General features: G+C 38.1%; 2 protein-coding genes across 5 annotated transcripts in view; one reads left to right on the top strand and one right to left on the bottom strand.

Annotated features, from left to right (window-relative positions):
- Nucleotides 1-1,252, bottom strand: part of NLN (neurolysin) — a 41,342-nt gene extending 40,090 nt beyond the window's left edge. For both annotated transcript variants that reach the window (XM_035553726.2, XM_035553725.2), the window contains exon 1: nucleotides 1,108-1,252. In XM_035553726.2, the coding sequence (XP_035409619.1) occupies nucleotides 1,108-1,133 (26 nt within the window). In that variant the 5' untranslated portion in view covers nucleotides 1,134-1,252. The remainder of the gene's footprint in view (nucleotides 1-1,107) is intronic.
- Nucleotides 1,191-24,526, top strand: SGTB (small glutamine rich tetratricopeptide repeat co-chaperone beta). Of its 3 annotated transcripts, none has more exons than XM_035553728.2 (11): nucleotides 1,191-1,395; nucleotides 2,507-2,659; nucleotides 8,213-8,316; nucleotides 8,992-9,061; nucleotides 11,736-11,835; nucleotides 14,350-14,454; nucleotides 17,362-17,500; nucleotides 17,588-17,650; nucleotides 19,700-19,737; nucleotides 19,983-20,066; nucleotides 21,051-24,526. In XM_035553728.2, the coding sequence occupies exons 2-11, from the start codon at nucleotides 2,560-2,562 to the stop codon at nucleotides 21,160-21,162; spliced, it is 915 nt and encodes a 304-aa protein (XP_035409621.1). In that variant the 5' UTR covers nucleotides 1,191-1,395; nucleotides 2,507-2,559; the 3' UTR covers nucleotides 21,163-24,526. The 3 variants fall into 3 exon arrangements, with proteins under 3 accessions (XP_035409621.1, XP_035409622.1, XP_035409623.1); XM_035553729.2 differs by lacking the exon at nucleotides 1,191-1,395 and adding an exon at nucleotides 1,568-2,393; XM_035553730.2 differs by lacking the exon at nucleotides 1,191-1,395 and adding an exon at nucleotides 1,752-2,166.
- The last annotated feature ends 162 nt before the right edge of the window (nucleotides 24,527-24,688 follow it).

Raw genomic sequence — 24,688 nt, 5'->3', positions numbered from 1 at the left:
TTTTTTCCATTACTACTAATATCCTCAAAGAGTAAATAGACTATTGTCACAACTTAATTAATCTATGTGTTAGCCTGCTTTTTTCCTACGCATTTTACCGAAAATGTTACTCCTTGAATCTTTCAGATTCTAATAGGAAAGGTGCTCAATTAGAAATAGCATCCTTCCACAAATCTGCCCATTTTAACTAAAATAGTCAAATGTTTAGTCAATGTAAGATATGTTTGAAACTTCCTAAAAACTGACATTTGTATCTCACGTTAGCATTGTGAGTGTGTTTGCTATTCAACATTTCTGCAGCCATTTGCTTAGCTTTGGAAAATCAGAGGTCTCTATTTGACATCCAGGATCACTCTTTTTTTGAGGGGGAGTGGAGGGGGACAATTACTTGGTTACACTCAAATGATGACTGACAAAAATAATGCAATTAACAAATTGCAGTGATCGTTCCCTGATGTACTTACAACACGTGGTGAAAAAATAAAAATCAATGCCTAAATCAATACCCAACGCTTCCTTAGTATTTAGGAAGGGGGGATCTTTAGTTTCCAAATGCAAATTGGAAAGATTGATCTTTTAATTTTTCTCTGAAGGAATAACTTCAATCCTTCAAGCACTCCATTTCTTTCTTTTTGTCTGAAAAATCTGCAGGAGAAATATGGACAGTCAACACAAAACATGGAGAACAGCGAAAATGCCTGTACAAAAAAAAAAAAAAAAAAAGGATGCAAATGTGCGTTGGGGAAATAAAGTCTTTGTGCACTTAATCTGACAGCAGAGAGTCGATCAACTGATTCACAACCGTAGGGGAAGGGAGGATTACGAGTCCTGTTTGCCCTGGTTCCCCCCGAACAAAGGCAGTGAGGTGGGACGGGAACTGCCGTGCCCCCGAAGCCCACGGGAGCTCGCCCGGCTCCCTGCCGCAGCCCTCTCGCCCCGCGTTCCCCGCAGGACCCTGCTGCCCACGATGCCCGGGGGAGCCTCATGTCGGTCCCCAGATCCTCCCCCGAGGGGACAGGGCACGGCTGGACGCCCCCCATCTTGAGGCGGTGACCCACGAGCCCCCCCCTCCCCCCCCCTCCCCAGCCCCGGTGCCACCGCGCCTACCTGCGAGCCGCGCGCAGGGCCAGCATGGGGGGCGGGGCCGCAGGAGGAGGAGGAGGAGGAGGAGGAGGAAGAAGAAGAAGGAGGAGAAGAAGAAGGAGGAGAAGGAGGAGGAGGAAAGGCCAGCTGCGCTCCCGCAGTCACTGCTGTCACCGCCGGCCGTAGGCACCGCCACAGCAGCCCCAAGCATCCGCTTCCGCCGCCGCCTTTCCCCTCCCCGCCCAGCGGCGGCGCTGACAGCGGCGGGCCCGGTTCAGCTTAACCCGGCTCGGCTCGGCTCGGCTCGGCTCGGTAAGCGCCATGCTCCCCCCCCCCCCCCCCCCGCCGTGCGGGCGGGCCGCGCCTCCTCCCCCGAGACCCTCTGCCGTGGGGCCGGGCCCGAGGCGGCGCCCGGAGGGGCCGAGGGGTACGGAGGGCAGAGGCGGGGTGCGGGGGGGTCGCGGAGGGGGGCTCGGCCCGGGGGGTCTGGGGGTGTCCGTGGGGTCCAGAGGGGCCCGGGGGGATGCGGGGAGACCCGGGGGATCCGGGGGTGTGGGGGGGCTGGTGTTGGCTTAGCCCTTCCTCGGCGGGAGCCGCCTTCAGCCGTCGCTGCCGTGGCAGGGAAGGGGCGTGAGTGACCGTGAGTGTGACCGTGAGTGTGAATCTGAGTGTGAGTCTGAGTGTGAGTGGGGAGGTGGGAGATAATCCCCAGTGGTCTCGGCCCGGTTGTGGCCAGCCTGCGTTTGAGGCTCCCCCGTAGCCTCCCTCCCCACTCAGATCAGGGGGAGGTGGTGCCAGCCTGGAGCCGGAGGGTTTGTGGAAAAATAACTCGGAAAGTTGGAGGAGACGAGGTTTTCCCCAAAGTTACGTAACTCCGCCAGTGGGACGGAGCCACCCGTGTCACGGATCGCGAGTGTGCACCGAGGTCACGGCGCTACAGCCCAGCGAAGGCGAACCTTTCTGCAGCACCGTGTCGGAAAACAGAAGGGCGCGTATGGAAGCATGCCTCCTTACGTCATTGCATCTTTCTGTCAGCGTGGATTGTTAATTGATTACGAGTTACGTGTGTGTTCCCGCTTCGAAGTGCGTATGTCTTAGGAATAAAAGCCAAACTGCATCCTTCAGAAAAATAAGTTGCTGAATGATCCTCGGTGACCTCTCCTGCAGGAACGAGCCTGAGGAAATCTGTCCTCTTTTGCTCATAGACTAGAGGATTGCAGGATTCCCCTGTAACGCTTACAATTCAATGGCTTGTTTCAAGGCACTGCTTTATTCGGCTTTCTCATGAAGGATGATTTTTCGTGTTTTGGGTGCGTTTCTTACTGAGGTTGGTGGGAAGCTGGAATGCTTTAGGAATTCACGACTGGGCTCAAAACATACATCCTGTCATATTGTAAAGCTTTTCTTCCTTTTTTTTTTCCAGAAATAGGAGATCCTATTCTTCTTAAGACATAGGAGAAATTCAACAATTTCAAAATGTCATCAGTGAAGCGCTTGGTTTATGCTGTCATCCATTTCTTGAGAGAGCAGAGTCAGATAGATACTTTCACTCCAGATGAACAAGAAAGCCTGGAAGGTAAGTGATGAAGATAGTAGTACATGGGTAGGTACTATGCATACATATGTTAAATTATTTGGTGTATATTGCCAAATATATTTCTACAGTGTATAGAAAGTAACTGAGGTGACTTAACTGAAACTGCCACAACATATTATATGAGAATAAATTATGATCTTAGTATTTCTGAGATAACTAATTTTAAAACATCTCTAATTTAAAAAATGCTCTTAAGTTGTGAAATTATCTGAATTTTAAGTGACAGATAGTTAATACTTTGAACCACATCAAGTTAGACAAAGCCATAATGCAAGCCATGGGAATGATTTGTGTATGTATCCTGCAACTTTTTGCCAACTGATTCATTTTCATTTTACTTTTATGTTTAATTTCCTCCTGTATTTTGTGTGTGTGATGTGAATAACCATATATTGGTTTTGGCATATGGGAAGAACTCCTGTTTCATACTTAGAAAAATTCTGGGTAGTTTATGAGGGAAATCTAAAAGAACCTAGGAATGGGGAAAATAAAATAAATGCTTTGCATTGCTTTTCCACATAAATAGCAATTCCAAAGAGCACATGGTAGCGAATATTTTCAGTTTAGTATATACCATCTAGCAACAGAAGACATGGCCACAGGAAGATGGACTTTTGTGTGTATTCTTCTGCCAACCAACAGAGAAAGTGAGACATTCACTAACGTTTGAAGTGTCTTCCTCCTTCATGTTGTTCTCATTCCTTTTCTCTAATTCCTGGACACTCCATGGGAGGCATTATCACAATGTGGAATTAAGCAAGAGAAGAACAAAAAGATTCTTAATTCTGCAATAAGCTTTTCATAGCATCTATTTAAAAGACCTGTGCACTGTTCTAAGTAGTCTTTGGCTGTATGACTCAATGGGAGGAAGAACTGGAGGTATAAAGAGGAATGCTAGAACTACCAGGGCAATAAACAACATCCAGGGAGTCGATTATTGAGTTTCCTGAAATTTAAGGAGTTGAGTCTGAGAGGCATAAGCTTTAAAAGGGAAACCTGGAATGTTCTTCCTTCTGCTGTCTGTTGCTTTTACAGGGTAGTTAATTATTTACCAATGGAAGCAAGAAATGGACATTTGTAGCATGCTATTCAAAGGATATTCCACAGATTGGGTTTGTACACTTGAAAAATGATAGTCATCTATGAATTTAACCAGTATCAGGGTATGATGGTACTCCGATAATAAATTTCTGTTCAGCTGATGAAAGAAAGCAATGATTTAATATCATGAAAGTATTTCATATAAGGGGAGACAACAATTTTTCCTTTTGTTTTTATAATAATGCTGATAAACATTGGGTTATGCCTGTGAAGGTTTACCTGATTACCTGTTGCAGAGCAGCCTTAGCCAATGTTTATTTGAAGGAATTAAAAATTTTAAGATTCTATTTTCTGAACAAAAATATTATAAAACCTCACTTGTGCTTAAATGCTGATATGGAACTTAGCATTTTAATACAGATACGAAATCCTAATTTTAGAGCTGTACCCTGCCAGAAGTTTGGTACCATATGCTATGTGTTAGAGGATCGGGGCAAGCATTCTGAATAAATGAGTCATTTTAGTTGTGCAAAATATCTTTATTGCTTATGGAATGGCAATAGTCTGAGTCTTACCCATTGAATTGGCTAATGTCAGGTGAAGACATAAGGGATGAAAGAATTTGACTGTTGTTTTTCGTTGGTACCTTATGTATCTTCGTGAAAAGATAAAACACAGTATGATAAGTATCTACACCAAGAAGTAATTTAAGTAGTTCCCATTCCCCACAAAACAACAAAAAGATAGAACATTACAAATAAAATTGAGACCTTATCGAAATATAAGTCTAGCATGTATTCAAACTCCTGCATTCTGCATGTTTATATTACAAAATGATGTCAATGATACTGTAATTTTCCTCTAGGAATTTTGTGCTTACATAATGAGTAAAAATGACTTAATTTGAGAAATCAGAGTAATCGTAAGGTAGACTGGAGAAATATACTCTTCTGCAATCCAGGATCCAGAGAAGTGACACAGATCTCTGTTCTAATGCTCAACCCTATTGTATGAATTGGCAACTTGACTTCTTCCAAGTTATACTTGAGACAGGGTATTTAAATAGCAGTTGCTTCCCTTTCCTATTGGCAGTATCTATAAGTTTTTCCTGTCTGTAGCACCTGTTTCTGTGGGACTAAAGCAGAAACTCTCTACAAAGTGCGCAAGGCTGTGATTTATTTTTTTTTCTGACTTCAGAGATGATTGTACTGCAGTGAGTCCTCAAAGGCAGAGTTCTCAAAACTGTGGAACATACCCCTTAAGGTGAGGTATGCGTGTAACACTAGAGTTGGGGGACAGTTATGTGTAAGATGCAGCAAGCTGACACTGAGCACTAAAGGGGCCTTATGTCATGATTTAGCCCTGGCAGGCAGCTGAGCACCGCATAGCTCACTCTCCCCAGGTGGGATGGGGGAGAGAATCAGAAAGGTAGAAGTGTGAGAACTCAGGGGTTGAGATGCAGACAGCTTACTAGGTAAAACAAAAGCTACGCACATGAGTAAAGCAAAACAGGAAATCCATTCACTACTTCCCATCAGCAGGCAGGTGTTCAGCCACATCCAGGAAAGCAGGTCTTGTCATGCATAATGGTTTATTGGGAAGACAAATGGCATCACTCCAAATGTTCTCCCCTTCCTCCTTCTTTACCCCAGCTGTTATTGCTGAGCATGACCCCATATGGTATGGGACATCCCTTTTGCCTGCCTGGGCCAGCTGTCCTGGCTGTGTCCCCTCCCAGTTCCTTGCTGGCAGGGCAGCACGAGGAGCTGAAATGTCCTGGGCTCTGTGCAAGTACTGCTCTGTGACAGCTAAAACAGCGTTGTTAACTCGCTGTTTTTCATCAAAAATCCAAAACACAGCAGGTGTGAGCTTCTCTGAAGAAAATTAACTCTATTCCAGCCAAAGCCAGGATACCTCAGCAGCCCAATTAATATTCATGATTCAGCAATCAACAGCTTGCAAGTCTGCTGTTATGCCTTGATGTTGTTCACAGCTTGTGCATGGACAGCAAAAGATCCTGGAGCTGTGTGGCACTGGGGATGCTGAGCTGGGCTCCAGCACAGTCCACATGCTCCTGTTGTCACATAGTAGGTGTTTGTGTGAGCCCCAGATGTTCTCTGAGCTGTTCAGTGGGGAGGTAGGGATCTGCACTGGTTTGCAAGGTGATCTGTACAAGCTGTGGCAACTGCCTAGGTCTCTGAAAGTGTATGTGATGGTGGAGGTAACAGGGAGAACAGATAACTTTGGCCTCATCGGCGAATAGCTCACATGGTGCTGTAAGTCCTACACAACTTTCTGATGACTTTGAGCCTGTGGCAGCTAACAGTGCCTTACTTAAGTAACAGCACAGTGAGATACATTTCTGACAAAAACGTATCTTCACCCCTTTGACTTTACTGGGCCAGGTTTTTACTTGAGTGTGTTAAAACAAGGTAGTTATTGATCTTTTCATAACTTAATATATCATCTGATTTGGAAAAGTTTCAGCTTTGGCAATGTATTTTTACACAGGTTTCTATCATTGGCTTACATGTTAAGATGTGGCTGTTATTCTAACCTATGGATTCATCCCATAAGACCTCTTATTTTAGTTGTACTTTTGAGATATTATAAGGATTATAAGTTCCATTTTTCAGTTAGGAGAACTAAAGACTTCGCTGTAACAACTGGTTATTTATTTAATGGAAATACTTCCTGATAATGAAAATATATTCTGGATTCTTTTGCTTAAGCGTGATTTGCACTACTGCACTTTGCAAAAAATCTCCTGTCAGATAAAGGGTTATTGTTATAGACAATGCCTTAGAAAGGTAAAGATTGTACTTTGAATTCACATAAAACTACAAATGAAGTGAGGCATTCAGGAAAGGGAATGTCTTCAGGTGAAAATAAGTTTGAGGGAAAAAGGGTAGGTATATTTTGGGCATTAGCTTCCTATTAGGTCATGTAAAGAAAAACTAGACATGCAGTTCCACTGATTTTATGATAGACCTGACAAGGAGTTCTGTTAATATACCATTCAGAATTTGGCATAATCAGTGCTCACTTTACTATAAGTTTTTCTACATAGCAGGAGGTAAAGGAGTTTAACTGAAATCCTTCACCACTTCTACTGAGTAATTTAGAATGGGGCAAACTGATGTATTTTTAACACTTATAGGTTATAGGAGCAAGTTGTATGTGTATTTAACCATTCAACTACAACATTTAACCAATTCAACTACTGTTACATATTATCAACTTTAATTTTGTGGTACTAAACATTTTCTGAATAATTTCTATTGTATGTTATGAGAGTTTAAAAAAAATACTTGTTCAAAGTTTAACTACTTATTTTACAAGTTTACTTTTGTCTGTTTTGCTCAGCTATGGTGTAGAAAACAGGCTCCTCAAACTGGCCTTACTGTTGTTAACTTTCAGTAATTTTAATTTGAGATCAGTGTTGGGGTTCCTTATAATTTGAATTCTTATTGGAGTTACATTTATTACATTAACATTGGAGTGAAATTCATTTTAGATTCTAAGATTCAGTTTTTACTGATACTTAGTTTGAATTCAGCTGTCCTCAGTTATCTCTAGTTCAGGTTAAAAATGTGGTATCTATAAAATAAGACATAAAAAATCCTTTTTTGTGCTCAAACTACGCTTTATGAAGATTCTTTGTTCCTCCTCAGTTTTCAGTCTAAAACATCTAGATGATATACCTCAATGGATGCATTCTACTGCATTCTCAAGATGATAGGGAAAGTATTGATACAATTTGAGATAGTATAACTATCAGACTTACAAAACTATATATTACTAATTGCCATTCATCTTATTTTGTCTGGAAACGTGATGACATTTAAAACTTCATTCTGGTACTTGGTTACTTTTTTTTAGAATTGCTTCATGTGAGTGTATGTAGATTATTGCAGGATTGGGAGAGCCATTTAATCCTTATACAACAGAATGTGTGAAAGGATACTGTAGATATATTGTCTTACAGGATAAAGACTAGTGATTAATGAAGCATTTTATTAATAGACAGTGTCTTCAACTGAATATATTTTACTTCAGAAAAGATAAAATTAACAAGTATCCCACATTTATTCTGTAATTAAAGATAACCCATTTTCTTCTGTTGTGTCATACAAACTTTAGGCAGCTTGGCTGTGTTTTGGCGTGGGTCATGTGATGCATACTTGTATTTTGAGTTGTCATACTTTTGTTAAATACTTTTATTTTTATATTAAAAAAAATCAAATGATTGAGAGAATTGAAATTAAAATTATAAATTGTTTTAAGAATAATGTTATAACTATATAAGATTTTGTATAGCTTATAGTCAGTTCTCTGTGGATTGGGTAGCCTCTTTATTTTACGATGTCTTTCAAATTGCTGCTCTTACTAGCTGAATAAGGAAATGAATCACAGCTTTATAAATAAATTAATGAAATTAAACTTCTGTTGTGAAACTGGTGACCTGATTTTTTTTTTTTCTCTTGTAAGTTGCAATTCAGTGTCTGGAGACTGTTTTCAAGATTAACCCAGAAGATACTCATCTTGCACCTCCACAGCATTTGATAGAGATGTTCAGAAATTCTTTCCACAAGGTAAGAATTTAATTTAAATTCTAGACTTACTCTGCCAGTATATGATAAAATTTTGTATTGTATACAGAACCTTGAAGTGCTATGTAGGTCAAAAAATGTGAAAACTTAAGGAAGATGGGAAAAGATTGAAATTTCCATAAAAGCTGGCAGAACAAGAATCTTTAAGGCAGTGGGAGGAATTAATTTGAAGTAGACAAGGACAATTCAATGTAGGATGTTACTGAACGGTGGATTGTCTAGTTCTCACTTAAAGGATTTTATCCCTCAGTTAATTGATTAAGCTCATCAACTGTTTTATGATGCTTCTCATTCCCTTCTGGAAATAATTTAGTTGTTCAGTTTTAAAAACATACCCCTAAGTGCTAACCTTAAAATGCTAAATTTTAAAATCCATGCTAGTAATATGTGTTATCTCTGAGTTTCTAGTACAGGAAGCACAGAAACCACCAGGGATTGTAGAGACTTATCAACTGTCTTCTTCTTGGCTTCCTTAAAATGTGTGATGAGCCGTAAGGTTTCTTTGGTACTAGAAAGCAAGCTATCTTTCTCTAAGTGTTTTAGTGATGTTTTAGGTTTTATACTCTGCAAAACAGGAGATCTTGTTGATGGAATGTTGTCCAACCTATAATTAGGGTTTGTATTTTAATGAAAAAGTATTGTTTTGTTTACATACAGAATGACATGCTGCCTCTCTCAGATTCTTTACCAGAGGATATTGAAAAGGCGGACCAACTGAAGGATGAAGGTTTGTAAATTAACATAGAAATAAGCGTCGTGTGCTCTGAATAAGACTTTTCTGGTTATCATGGATAGTGATAGTAAAGCAGCTGGACTGGGCAACACAACTCATCACATTTTTTCCACTGGTGATTGTTATTTTGTAAGGGGACTAAGTAACTTGGGCCATTCAGGGTCTAAGAAAATACCTGCAGCGCTTGCTGTGGTTATGGGACTGTAGGGATATCCAGTCCTTTCTAGGTGTGGATATTACAGCAATCCATGGTCTAAATTAATGTCTTCCATCTTCTCATCTGGCAGTCTTCAGATGTGTTTGTGAAATGGACTAAGAAAACAAAATGAATGTGTGCTGTGTGTTAGTCTTAGTGTGGTGATACTAAAGCAATTCATGTTTCTACTGAAAAAAAATAAAGGGTCTGAACTTTGACAAAGGGCACTTGAAAGTGTTGGCCGTCAAAAGAACTAATAAGCAATTTGGGACTGCTCGAAATGCTTTTGGTTAACTCCCATAATAAATTTAAAACATATCCTATTTTTAAATGCTGCTCTCTCATATTAGTCCTTTTCATTTTCACATAAGTTTATCTATCACTGGTATCAGGCCTGTCAGTTTTGAGTATTGTTTGCCTGATCTTAGTGAAATAAATTACATCAACTTGTTGAAATCCATTTGAGCCTTATCTTCTACAATACTATAATTCTATCATTTTGTGGTTTCTGTCTGTATGTCCTTACTTATGGAATAACTTCACACACCTTTTCAGCCATCAGCCTGTACCTCCTCCACCCTCAAACTTGCCCTCTAGAAATGGGCTAATGAAGGGTGAAACGAAAACAGATTGCTCAGTTTTCTTTCTTGGTTGTTATGAAACCTGAGTGATGTACCCTCCAGACTAGCAAATACTTGAATTTACTTCCCTGCCCATGTATATCACTTGACATTTTGCTTAATGTAAGCAATGCAGAGTACAGATTATATGCAGGTTTGTGGCTTAATCCTAAACAGAGCTGCTTGGTATTACCACAGTATAAATTATAAGAGTAGGTAATACTTCCATTGTAAAAGGACATGCACTCAAAAGTATAACCATTTGTTTTTTTTCTTAATATTTTTTTGTCCAGCGTTAAAATAAGCTATTACTGTTGCTTTTTCTTTTGTCTGGGATTGCCTAATCTGAGCAGAAATAGGTCTATCTGTTCTTCTGTTTTCCTTTAGCCAATTTTGAGCTGCAGAGAGAGCAATATTGGTGCCCATTGAAACTAGCTCCAACATAGCCTTGTATCTCAGGTCACTTTTGTTTCAGAGCAGTATCAGAAATTCCAGCTTTGATGATCATCAATAACAGTTTTGTTTCAGAAAAACGTTAACTGCTACAGTCTTGTTGAATGCAGCTACCTCGTGATGCTAAACTGCCAGTAGGATTTAGTCAGTAGTCAGTAGTAGGATACAGTCTAGTGTATCACTGTTAGAAGAGGTGATTTTGTAATATATTGATGATACTTGGTTACATAAATCTGATTTTGTTTAATAAGTGTTCTGCAGTCACAAATAAATGCAAATATAATTGTTTTCAGTTAGTATTGTCACCTAGAACTGCTTGCTCCACAATCTTTCTGACTGAAATATTCTAGCATTTGCTTGTGCAGTTATAACTGTAGTAAGTTACAGCTGTAGCAACCTGTTGACCTGTCCCTTCTCTTGCTTACTCTCGGAGAGGGTTGAAATATTATACCAAAATACAAGGAAATCAGTGAAAGTCTGTTGTTTCCTGACATCATCTTGACATTGCTGAGAAACCAAGACTTCTGCAGGATCTAGCAAGCCAAGGATCTATAGCAGTGGCACCTGGGACAACCTTAGACTCAGGCACTTTGAACTAGGACTTTTCTTGTAACAAAGAAGTAGAGAAACAAAGAAAGAAACCACCACGAACTCCTTGTGTCAGGGTGGAAGAAATATGGAAGGTATCTTTCATTTTGAAAGAACTTACTCCAAAATTTTCTTTGCATAGAGAAGTTACTTTATTCTGCCTTTTCACTGTAGTAGACTTAAAAATATCAGGTATGAAACTTTATTATTGAGTAGAAGATCAGAGCTTTGATGGTAAGAAATTTCACCTCTGAATCACTTTAGATTGCCTGTGCTATATATGCTTTTCATTATCTTAATAAATGAACTATGTGACAACATCACACAAGTGGGGCTTGTGTGCTTGGTTTTTGCTTTTATCTCCCATATTAAATGAGTAGTTATAGGGAGATTTTTGGTAGATGTGAGACCAGAAGGGAATTAACATGTAGCCTATTGGACTACGAGGCTTGAAAAGTTAGTTAAAACTGATGAATTTGTATTAGAGTGGAACTGCAATTACAGTTATACTTCTCAACAAAGGGATCTTCACTGAACAGCAGAAACTATCTGGAAAGTGTGGAATAGGGAAAAAAAAAGAAAAAAGAGAACAGGAAGGCGTATGTGGTGGACTACAATGTGCATAATGAATTTTACAGACATAATAGATAGTTCTATTTGCTTTATTCCATGCCAGTTGTATTTAAAAGAACGTATCTTGCAAAAGTGCCATCAGAACTGCCTTATTTAGAATAATATAGTTTCTCTACTTTTTTTCATACATAATGATGTGTCTTTTAACTACTTAAGAGCTTCTTATAATTTATTTCAGGTAACAATCATATGAAAGAAGAAAACTTTGTTGCAGCAGTGGATTGTTACACTAGGGCTATTGAACTGGATCCAAACAATGCAGTCTATTACTGCAACAGGTAAAAGCAGAATAATACACACTTTTTATTCCCAAACTTAATAAACATTATTTTAAAAATAAAATATGAGGTAGATCAAAATAGTGTGAGGCTATTTAACGCGAGTTAAGTGTGAGGCGGAGGTTAACAAATTAACATATTAATGTATTAAATTTGTAACACATCTAAAGCAAACGTGAGGTAATTCGTTGTATCTATATCAGTAGGTGTAATACAGGCCTTAAAATTATTTGTAACACGATGTAAGATTTTTGTAAGCTAGGACATCTATATTAAATCATATGTAGGCTGTGGTTCCCAGTCTGTTGAGAGTAGTAAGAACCTTTTTTTTTTTCTTTCGATGGTCTAGTGATTCAGCTGCTATCTCTGTCACCTATAGTATTGACTTCACTTGGAAAAACTAGTGTTAACGTGTTATAGCATTTTGGGGATTTCAAAGATCGTATAAGTACTCAGCATTTTTATGCATGACCTGTTGGAAAAATAAGAAGACTGTGTTGTAGTTTCATTGTATAATTATTTCTTCAGTGTATTATTGACATTGGACCAGATGAATTCTGGAAGGGCATGTTACCCTAGCAGCAGCATGCACTTTTAGTATACTGCCCTGAGGACCAACATAAGAACAAAAGCAGTGTAATCTATGAGCCCTGCTGAAACTGCCATGCCTCTAGAGCTCCTTTGCTCTTCACTCTTCAGTGCATCTGTTACCAGAAGGACTTATTGAGTGCAGTCAACCTGGCCTTGTGGAAGTGTACTCTATGGATTTTTCCTTTTTGGGGGCTGTGCTTCCATTACTGCAGAGTTTAGTTTGTGATAAATGCAAGTATATGACTCAGTGTTTCATGGCAGGCATAAAGAGAAAGGGAATGCACAGCGTACTGATACTGTTTTACATCTTTAAGAATGGTTGCGTAAGTGATTTTAGGTATCAGATGTTAATATAAAACCTGATTCAAACGCCTCCCCAAATAACTGAAAGATTCCTCAGTAGAACAAGCTTTGGAACCAAATCTATACTTGTCAAAAGAGTGAAAATACTTCACTCTTTTCTGTGCTACATCATCACAGACTACATTTGTGAGCACCAAAATGAATCTTGATGTCAGTGTGCCCAGTATTGTATAAAGTTACTTAAAAGAAGACAGGCAGTTCTTTGGAGTTCTCAGAGGGATACAGTATCTGAATAAAGATAGGCCTTATCTTTATTTGAGCTAGCTTGGAATCCATCAAGAATTACCACCTTTAACAGCATTGCTTTTTGCTTACAGCAGTGGGGTAAAGAGAAGAGGTTAGATACCGTTGAAATGGTAACTGGCCACACAATTTTTTTAAATATGGAAAGAACACTTTCTGTTCAAACACATGAGAGACTAAGCATTGTCCCCAGTTCTTATCCACAAACGTTACTGGCATCTACAGAGCTAGACAACTGTTACATAGCCTAAAAATTTAAAAGCTATAAGTAGTCCATTCAGAAAAGATTTTAATCAAAGTCAGAGAAAACATCCAATTTGAGGTTATCACAGGAGAAGGGATTGAATACAGTGATGATTGTAGCATCTAGTATTCCTAATTTAAAAAAAAAATAGTGCTTCATGCAATGGAAATATTATCATTTCTTCTATAGCTTTTTAGTCAAAGAAGAACTAATTAGAGTATTTTGAGACTTTTCAAACTGGGAAAATTTTGAGTATTAGTTATTACAATTGCCTTTTTAGTTTGGGGCAAGTCTTTAACCTTATTGTATAAATAACCACAGCATTCGGTATTTCTCTTGTGTGGAGATACAATTTTAATTTAGTAATTCAGAGATTAAGAAGTGTCGTCCCAATTTATTTGCAAGCATGAGTTTTGCTGAGGTACAGTTATGCATGTAAAAGAAATATTGCTTCAGTTCAGAATTGGTGTGAAGCTGTTATTTTCCTTGTGATCATTATCCTGAAGTCAGTTTCAGAGAGCAAATGGGATGGTTCATACTGAAAGGCAATTCTGTGCTTTCTGAATCACAGACATAACTGCTTTAAGGAAAACAAAACAAAACAAAAAAAAGAGCATTGAAAAATCACTGTATTCCTTCAAAATGCAATAAAAGTATAGTCCATATTGGAAAAGTGCAATTGTGTAGAATACTTCTGTTTAAATAATGATTTAATGTCAGCTAGTAATTCAGAGTTTCACTTCATGCAATAGGTTTTGTGATGTGTTTTGTGCATAGTCATATACTAGGTATGAAACAGTTTTAGAATAATTTCTCCTTTGTGTCCTGAAAGGTGAGTCTTTGTTCTCCAAAGCCGTCTAGCAATGCACCTAAGCACGGACCTAATTCAGAACATTTGCTTGTCCTGCTTGAGTGAGGAAAGTTGAGGCACTGCCTAACTAATAAATAATAAGTCAGTAAGACAAAACATGTCTAAAGTCAGTAACTGACATGCAAATACTTAAGCTTTTTTGTTCTTGCTGTTACTGTATTTTGACTAAACTCTCTCTTTTCCCCTCCACGTTTCCTCCTAGGGCTGCTGCTCAAAGTAAACTCAACAAATACAGTGAAGCAATAAAGGACTGTGAGAGAGCCATAGCAATAGACCCGAAGTACAGCAAAGCATATGGGAGAATGGGGTAAGCCAATAGAAATCTGAGTAAATGCTGAAGGCCCACATGTAAATCACCATACATTTTCTGAAATAAATGGAGCTATGTTGTTTTGCTTAACTGACATTCTTGTCCTGAAAGTGTAGCAATTTTCTAAAGATGACCCTATCATGCTGTCAGCTTTAAGTTTTATATCGGTGGTTGATTTCAACATTTTCATATCAGACTTTTTCTGTTAGCCCTTTTTTTTTTTAATTTCAGTTTATCAACATTGTAAATTTAGGAAGTCATGCTGTGTTTTTCTTTTTAATCTCCTACCTAATCATGAGTTATAAAAATTATGCTGTTGGAAAAGTGAATCTGTTGATGCTTAGAAAACAGAATCCTTAAAAAAGGATTTCTGTTAGAAAACAGAATCCTTAAAAGTACTGGGCCTTCAGTGCTAGCACTTGAGGCTTGATTTTTCTGTTCAGTAACTGTCAAGAAGCAGATATTTGGGCAAGACTAAGCTATGTCCCGTTAGCATTTTTCCCTCAGTCCTGTCTGAGTGGTTAGCAGATTTGTCCTTCTAGGCAGAGGGTCTGATGAAGTGCTATCTAAAAATGTCAAGAATGTTCTCCTAAATGAGATGTCTACTTGAGTCACGGGACACTCTTCTGAGATGTGTAGCTTTGCATTGTCAATAATCAAGCATATTATGAAGGCGTAGGCTGAATGCTGCTTCAGGCTTTTGGCTTTTGTGGTTTTATCTATACTACTAAATTAAAAAAATGCTTAGGATTGTTCTTTGGGGTCAGCTGGCACAAAATAGCCTGTGTCTATATTATTAAAATCTTGTTTGCAGTATGGAGTGACCACATCCAAACTGCCTATTGCTAAATTGCCTTGGCCTGTGTTAACTTCTGAACCATGCCCTAAAATTGTTTGGGCTAGTTGGCCAGGGACAAGACCGTGCCAGGGGGCATTTATTTAAGATCAAAGATGATGGAATTCTGTCATTTGAAAACCTCCCCAGACAGAGTTTATTTTAATACTACAAATGTAGCCTATAAGATCATCTACTGCATAGCTAATTCACTTTGAAATTTTAAGGACTTTTGAATTTTTGTCCTATATAACTCTCTTTAGATTGTTTCTATATATAGCAGAACCCAAGATCCCCAGATTTCAGTGAAGTAGAGGGAAACCACAGGTTGATTTAATTGGAAATGGGAGGTTATTTTAGAATTTTGGGTGTAAGAGCAGTGTACACTTTGATAAACAGTGTAAGTGGGATCATTCTCAGGTATTCTCAAGCTTCTCCTTTTTTGTCTGACTGCTTTAACACAGGATGTATTCTTAGCTACAGGTTGTTGCTTAACTCAGCAGCTTGAAAGAATAATCTATTTGGCACAGGCTGAATGAGGAAACAGTGCTTGTTTAGTAATAACGGGAAAAAAGTGCAGAAACCATCTCAAAAAAAAAATCCTTATGAGAAAGCTAGGATTTCTGACTGCATTAGAGAGGCACATCAGCTTTTCTGAGGACTTCATGGAATCTCTGTATGTGTTGCAGAAGGGAACAGAAGTGCCACAGAAATATGCAGAGATGGGAGCAGTGTAGACAGTTAAAGACCTGCTTCCAGCATGACTCTGAGAGAGCACTCTTCTGGGTAGGAGGTGGGTCTGAAATTGCGAGCAGAGAAACTTGCCTGCTCTTCTGAGTTGTGTGTTCCAAGAAGCGGAATTTAACACGCTTTCCCCATAAATAAACACAATTGCATCACAGAAATACCTGATGGCATTTCTCCTCTAGTCAGAAACTATTTCGGCAAATTAATGGGCCAAAAGGGAGAACGCTGCAGAGCAACTGTGCTAAGGGAGAAAACATTAATATTGCATGGGTTCCTCCAGAAATTTTACTGGAAAACCCTGGATTTTCGTACTGTTACTGAGTTTGTTATCACTGAGAGTAATGACTGTGACTGATGTGTCTAACACTGAGCTCTCTTGCCTTACATGAAGGACTAAGGTCTGTTAGTGGGTATTAGCACAGGCTTATTATCAACACAGTCTGTATATCTATCTCAGCACATACTAAAGGGAAACTGGAGTACTAAATAGAAGTTGAATGTAGGTTACACAGATCTTTCACAAAATGTGGAAAAAATTGGGTTAGCTTTGAGATCAGCATAAATTGAATATATAGCAGAAGGCAGAACTGAAACTGCAACCAGATGGACTTCTGGCATAGCTCAAAGAAAGATAATGCTTTAAATGTAGGAACTAATCAAATTTGAAAACAAACATTGTTTCAAAAGTAGTAGATAATCCATGCTGTGCTCTCCTGAGCTGCTGGAGAAGAATCTTTTTCAAACGATTAAGTAGGCTTCTCTGACACGTGGGTTTCTTACAGATATTGCTACTATCCTGTGTAACCCATTTGTCAAGCGGTGAAGCAGAAGGTCCAAGAGAACCTTGCAACTGATCCAGTGCAAAAAGCTGTTAGACTGAAACTTGTGGTCCTACTGTTTGGTTTCTTGAAACTGCACAACTTACGTAAAGAGTATCTTCATCCTACTTACCTTCTGAATATACCCTTCTGAATAATGTATTGGATCAAAAGAAATGGAAGAAACATTTAGAGGAATTTCTGAGCTCATGTTGGATCCAGCTTGTGCTCTAAAACAGAGACTAAATCACTTGATAATGGCAAAGAGTTTTTTAATGCAACTTGCATACATACGGATGCAGAATGAGTTCCTGAGGGATCATCTGTTCTACTACACTAAAGGCTTACTCTAAGCAGCAGTGGCACAACAGCAAAACTTCTTTTAACTTAGTGCTTAAGAGAAGAGTTAGTTGTGAGATACTGTTTTACTTGGAGCAGAAAAATCTACCATTATCTTTTGATAGTCATGTATGTTCTACCCAGGATTTCTTTATTTCACATTAGGTTGGCTCTGACCTCAGTGAATAAGTTTGAAGAAGCAATTACCAGTTACCAAAAAGCACTGGATCTTGATCCAGAAAATGACTCTTACAAGTCAAATTTGAAAATAGCAGAACAGAAACTAAGAGACATGTCCAGTCCTGTAAGTTAGCTCTGCATCTATTTATTAACAATTGTTTTAACTGGGACTTTGGAGGTAAACTTACCTTCAGTTTTTACTTGTTTTTAGACTGGAACTGGACTGAGTTTTGACATGGCAAGCTTGATAAATAATCCTGCCTTCATTAGTATGGTGAGTATATTTCAAGCTTTATGTTGCTTTTAAGACTGAATTCTTAAGAACAACTCTTGTTCAATAACACAAGGGATTTTAATGTTTATTATAATGGACAATAGTTGCACTATGCTGAATTTAATTTTTTCAAAGGCATTTTACACTCAAACCGAGAAGTGGAGGATAAATCTCCTCTGATGCCTGTCTGATTTCGAACTGATTCTGTCCTACTTATGAACAATGATATGTGTAGATAGCTATGCTGTTTTTACAGATGGAATGAACAGCAAAACACTTGTCAACAGTATTGTGGAAATATCTTTTCTATTCGCCACATAATAATTAACAGTGAATACAAAGATAATAAATGAATAGCTGTTAAGAAGCTGTAACAGCTTCTTAAATGAATAGCTGTTGTTTCAGATGCAGTCTACCAAATGCTGAAGTAACTTCCTGGGGAGAACTACCCAGAATACCTTTTTGTTCTTACCTTTTCAAATTCTCCCTGACATCGTTAAGTGTTTAATACTTCAAGAAATGCAAAAATAGTGAATGTAAGTAACTCATAATGCTTTCCTTTACTTCTAATGTGCTGGCAAATTGTGATTTTGTCCCTCAATAGTTTTCTCCATGCATGGTTGTCTGACCCAGTTTGTATGAATTAACTTCAAAGAATGGAACTTGAAGGAAAAAAAATGCAAAAAATATTTATTTTCTTTGAGATTCCAGTTAAAACTTTACTACCCTTCTGGTAGCTTCTCTAGGGTAGGACATTTCAACCAGTGCTCCCGCATGGAAAACAGATCAATGCAGCTGATACTGTGGTATGGAGATGGTAAGCAAAGGAAGAAGCAAGTGAATTCTCCAATGGCATTAGTGATGAAATAACACTGGAACTCTGTGTACAGCTTCACTGGCCACATGACTTACTCAGACAGTCTGCATCTGTTTAGAGTCGAAGATGTACTCCAATGTGGAGCTATGACGAAATGATTGTTTGTATCATTTCCAGAAGATGCCAGATCAAATGAATAGAACACAGGGCATTCAGCCAGGAATTAATTAACAAACTTTTCCTGTGGTGGTTGTGATGGGAGGTGGGGGTGGCTTTTTTGCTGGTGGTGGTTGTTGTTTTGTTGTTGTTCTCTTAAGGAAAAAAAAGTGACTTACTGATCTCGAGAAAGCTATTTCTGGCCTCCTTTTGAGCCAGATCAAACTGTTACTGATGGGAGAGAGAAAAAATCCTGTACTTCCCTCAGAATTGATCTTTATTTGGCATTTTTTTTATCCAAATGTTGACTAGAGAAAACAGATGACTTTCGAGAAGTTGTATGGAGATATATTGGCCAACTGATATTATGCATGTCTGGTTTTTGTATTACATTTAATAAGATAGTGAATGAGCAGATACAGCTTCATGCTTGTTGATTTCTACAGCCACTAATTTCTGTAGGAATTACACTGCTAACTTTAAACCATCACCTGGCTTATTCAGTCGTGTCTATCCCTATACACTCTTACACTACAGTAAACACAACAGAATTTTTGAGGTACCTTATGAATGAGAAATATGAATAACCTCATGCTTACTACAAAGTAAGAAGATAGACAAGTTATCAAAGAAGATACACGTTACGGCAAAACCATAATACAAAGTAAGTCCACAATCTGGTTTGTCTCTGTAGTCTCAACAGCTTATTCTTACTAGTAATAATAGTTGGAAAACTGATTTATCCAGTTGGCAATCAACAAAACACAGACCTTTGTCTAAAAAGCCCTACTGAAAACCTTAGTACCTAGAAGTCTTATGTTAGTCTTTTTTTAGCTTTAGAGTACAGGGTTTTATGTTTGTCTTGTTGTCGTATTTTTCATGTCCAGTGAAAATTTGTTGTTTAACGTATTAAAAAAAAAAAAAAACACCTTTCCCTGCAATGATTATTTTTGTTTGGGACCATTCAGCTTTGTGGACATAAACTTACCTTGATTTTGTAATAAATTGTAGAATTCCTTCAGTGATACCTAAGTAGTTAATGTGTTATAATTTCAGCTATATATTATCTATTCTAGGCAGCAAGCTTAATGCAGAATCCCCAAGTTCAACAACTGTAAGTATTAAAATGAAGTACCATTAAAACAAATATCTTCAGGGCTTCGAATTAAAAGAGAAAAGGTAGATGGTACTGAATTCCTGAAAACTTAATCTTGTTTTTGCTTACTGTAAATAGAACTACTGCAGTTTCTTCTTCTTACAGCTTAGTTCCTCCCAGCAATTCAACAAAGAACTACAGTTTATTGCTTACTGTAAAGGTTCCTGCATACCCCAATGCCAACACTGTGCTAACTGTTCCAGGATGTCGGGGATGATGTCAAATGCCATCGGTGGCCCTGCTGCAGGTGTTGGTGGCCTGTCGGATTTGTCCAGCCTGATCCATGCGTAAGTATTACGAATCACACAGTTTACTGTTACATTTGTAGAAACATTATTGTGCATCATCTATTTAAGAGGGATAGTGTCAGACCAGTTAAACTGTGGCCTTTACTCATTGTATGCCTGATTATTATTAAAACAGATCTTAAAGACTTTCCATCTTGTTTGTTTGCATTGTACATTTCCATCAATTGGAGTGACCGTGTGCTCAGTTTCACTTTTTAGTTCTCATGCACTGTTCATTTTTCAAATGCCACCTATTAAAAGTGCTACTGGAAACCTTTAGTTGCTTATACATTTGCTTTCAAATTGTATTCTATGAGTCTACTCAGTGCAGGTTGCAAGAAGTTCTAAAGTTTTCTCTTGACTGACAGTGCTCTGGCATCCCTCCATTTAGACTGAAAGGGCTTCAGGGAGCTAAATATAATAGGAGTGAGTTTTACAAAAGCCAGGACCCAAATCTTTTAATACAAGATAACAATGATGCATCTGGAAGAGTCAGCACACTTCAGGTGTACTTCAGTGTAACTGTATGCATGCTTTCTATTAATGACCTATGGCTCATAAATACGAGTTGCCACCCTCATCATGTTAGTTTTTCTAGAAATACAGGAAGTTGCACTTCAACTAGAAGAGTAGTTGCCTTTAACTACTGGAGTGCATTCTCTCAAAGAGAAGGGAGCAAATCATTGGAATAGATTTGTTGCCAAATTTTGGGTTTAGCGAGTAAGGTAATACTTTTCATGTTACCAAGTAGATGCAGTAGTCTGAAAGAATTAAGACCTGATGATTAAGATCCTGTTTGGAGAGACTTTAAGTAGATAGTCATAATACTACAACTAACTTGCTGTATAGTCTTAATCAAGGTGTCTTTAGTCTCAACTGTCATATAGTGCAGCTTTCAGTTACATTTGGATGTCTTACTTTGTTACAAAAGCTGCCTGTCAATTTTTTTCACTTGGTGATTTTATTTACAACTGTTCAACACAGGGGGCAGCAGTTTGCACAACAGATCCAGCAGCAGAATCCAGAGCTTATAGAGCAACTGAGAAATCACGTCCGGAGCCGATCTTTCAGCGGCAGCACTGAGGAGCATTCCTGACTTAAAAGAAGGCATGTGAATTGGAATGGTATATAACCTCAAAATGCATACCATAGTTAGTGGCAAAAGCACCATTGTTAACTCTTCTGCTTGAATAGAAGACAGAAAATTCTTTGTGTGTGTTTGCAAACAATAATAAATCTGTTAAACAGATCTATTGCACATAACTTGGAACATATCATTTATGTATACTTAATCCTCTGAAAATTAATACACTAAATACATTCAGTGGTCTGTTAAAATCCCTATGTACAAGTCATTTTCAGTATGTGCATTAGATTGATCTCCAGAGGTGTCCAGTGTCAAGGAGTTTTGGAGTGGGCTGACTTTGTGTAACAACTTAATTCTAAAATCCTAGTGCAAAAGGCATGTTATTCTGATGGTGAAAATTGTTACAGCTGTAACTCCCTGTCAGATACGCTATTGAAACAATAGATGCATCAGCCCTTCTGATGTACATCTGATGTGCCCTTCTATAATGAGCATAAATCAGTGTTGGAGTATATAGCGTACTTAAATCGCATGTCTGAAATCTGCTTATATCTGTGGAGGGGCCGTCATTGGTACTCTTCAACTTCATTTGGCAGAAGGGAGGGAAACGATTGCGAATGAAGGAGTACCATAAATTGTAGATGGAAAGGATGGAAATCCTGAGTAGATACCACAGATACCAAAATGCTACTTGGCTAGGGAAAGGAAATAGCATTAAGAAGTTTCAGGTACCTCTACTACCATGTACATTCTCAAATCATCATAGTCGCCCTGGAGGCTAGCAGTGTGGCACTATTTTCGTAGGGATGTCAAACTGTATTACATTCTGTATGTATGCAGGATTTAACATAAGCTTAACAGTCATAACTATAATAAGCTAACACTGATTCAATGACTGTATAACTAGTATTGAAAACTTATCCCAAAATAGCTGCTTTAGCAGGATTCTCTTTCTATTCATGTGTGATGAATCACTGGCCTGAACAACGAAGGATTTTTTTCAGTTTCATTGTATGTATCTCCTTTAAGCAATGGGTGTGTGGTCAAGCTAAAGATTTTTGCCGTCTTTGATGTTTCTATTTCATCTTTTTTTTACTTAGCACATCTTATTCTGAAAGAAACCACTGTTTTTCTGTATTTTTATTATATTACCTTTTCTTTTTAATTCTGCCTGGTGTTCACATTCCTTTCTGCTACAAGGTACATATTTTTGTCTCCAGGGGAGTTCTCAACACTCACAATTTTCTTTGCATATCAAAATTGATTTGAGGAGCCTGCTTTGATTCCTAAGACAAAGTGACCTCTGCTGGCCAGTCAGATTGGAGACAGTATGTGGACGAGTAAAACAGAGACTCCCAAATGGAGAAGTACACAGGAACTCCTATACTTTGAATTGGATATAATACATATTGTGTGGTCAAAAAAAAAACCAAAACACCTCAGGTAGTGGCAAATAAAAGATGGGGACTAAGTCTAGGACTTCAAATGCTAGTTGTGCATCTATTGTATGAGCCTTCAGCTATTAAGAGAGGAAAAAATGCAGCTGACTCCAACGGAAAATGAACAGAACTGGTGAATACACAAAACCCAGGAAACTCGTATCATCTTTTGAATAAAGATGTAAAGCTTAAAACAGCAACTTCAAGACATTCATAGTTTCACCAGGGCTTGCCTACATACAGCATTGAGATGCTTTCTTTTTTTAATTTCCATGTGTTGCTGTAGCTGCTTTTCTGAGGCTGTAGAGATCTTTAAGCTTCACATTAAATACATTTCCAAATAAAAACTTATAACATCTGATGACAAAGAAATTTATTCTTAACATGATCTTTTATCAGAGGTAGTTCAGATTTTGAATCTAACTTAACTGTGATTTCAGTTTAGTCACAGTTAAGAGGCCAGGATACCATTTACAAGAAGGGTCAGTGGAGGTGCAAAGTAGGTTAAAGCTACTCTACAGACATTACTTGAAGTAGTGTGTTGTGTCAGGAGAGAAGCATTGCTCCTAGCACCTATCTCTTTGCATTAATCTTTCTGGTTCCTCTTATTTTTCTTTCATATTCTCAACTAACATGGGTCCTACTAGCTTTGATGAGGGGAAACCAGTTAATCCAGAATGGACTGGACAGCACATCAAGATCTCTCACACTCAGTTTATGCTTGCTTTGACAGCAAGCTTCATGTAGTCAGTTTTCTTTCTAATTCAAAACAGCAAGAGTGTCAAGAACCTCTTGAGAACTCCATAAGAACTACAATGATAATTGTATTATAAGACGTAAAATCTGCTGTAGAAGTTGTACTGTATTCCGTAAACATACTTTTTTCTTTGTAATTGTTCACATGTGCAGCCCTATAGCTTACTGTATTTATGGGATAACAATCCCTAAGGTAAAATGGAATTGAAGCATTGGTTAGTTGTTTGAACTTAAAGATGATTTCAATGTAATTTTGCATACTAAAATACTGTCATGTTTAGGTTTTAAGTCAGTACAGATCATATGTAACCAGAACATTCATTACAATGATGGCATTAGCTGACCCTTTTGGAATGCGCTACAATTAGCATAATACTTAACTTGTAAACATTCTTTGTTTCTTGTATATTAACAAAAAGGGCTTTATAGCCTCAGTAAAAAGAAAGACGGCGTAACCAATAACAGGAGCTGTCATGGTGTGCTTTTCCATTGAAGCCAGGAACAGAGGGATCATTTATGCTAAAATCTATTTTGCCTTGAATAGGTTAAATTGTTTCACAAAGTCATGCAATACGTCTCAATCACAGGGTGAGGAAGGAATCTTTTCCTGTGTGATAACTGCACTTTTGTTTTGCACTAAAATTTTTCATTCTGCTTGATCAAGTGGTAAATCCCAATCTCAGTAAATACTACTTTAATTTAAGGTCAGTTACAGTTCATCATTTTAACTGAACAAATATGCATTTATCACCTAACTGGTTTTGTATCATTACTGTTCCATCAGTATTTAAGTGTGATAATGGTTAGAAAAGAAAGTGTTTTGCATTCCAGTTGTAAATTCCTGTAACTTGCTTGCATGGAAATATATTCTAAGTATGCCTGATCAGAGAAACATCTAATGAAATACTCAGCGTAGAACTTGTTTCAGTTGCAGTTTTGGTTTTGTAATGAGTATAAAGTAGACTCATTTGTCCTGAGACAGAATTAAATCTGCAAGTTCTGAAAAAATCATCATAATACCGTTTGAAGCTACAGATAGTCATACTGGCAAAATGCAACTTGGCTACCATTTCTGTATCTCTCCTACCTCTTACTACCACATGGTCACATCTCCTTCAATTTGTGTCAACTTAACTTGAAAACAGATTATAAATAAAGTTATTTACATTTTTTGCGTTGATGGCTTTACTGTTTTAGTCTGTTGGTACAACTAGAATAACAGATTATACTGTGTGGTTTTTTTAATACCTTTTATGTTGTTTGGTATGCATTTTATTAAATGTGTAAGGTATGGTTTCAATTTTTTTTTGTATGAGCTCATCTCCTTAATTTAGTTAGCT

Source organism: Cygnus atratus, chromosome Z (genome assembly GCF_013377495.2).
Source record: "Cygnus atratus isolate AKBS03 ecotype Queensland, Australia chromosome Z, CAtr_DNAZoo_HiC_assembly, whole genome shotgun sequence".
NCBI lineage: Eukaryota > Metazoa > Chordata > Aves > Anseriformes > Anatidae > Cygnus > Cygnus atratus.
Note: the sequence above shows the minus strand (reverse complement) of the source record. Positions and strands in the feature narration are given on the sequence as shown.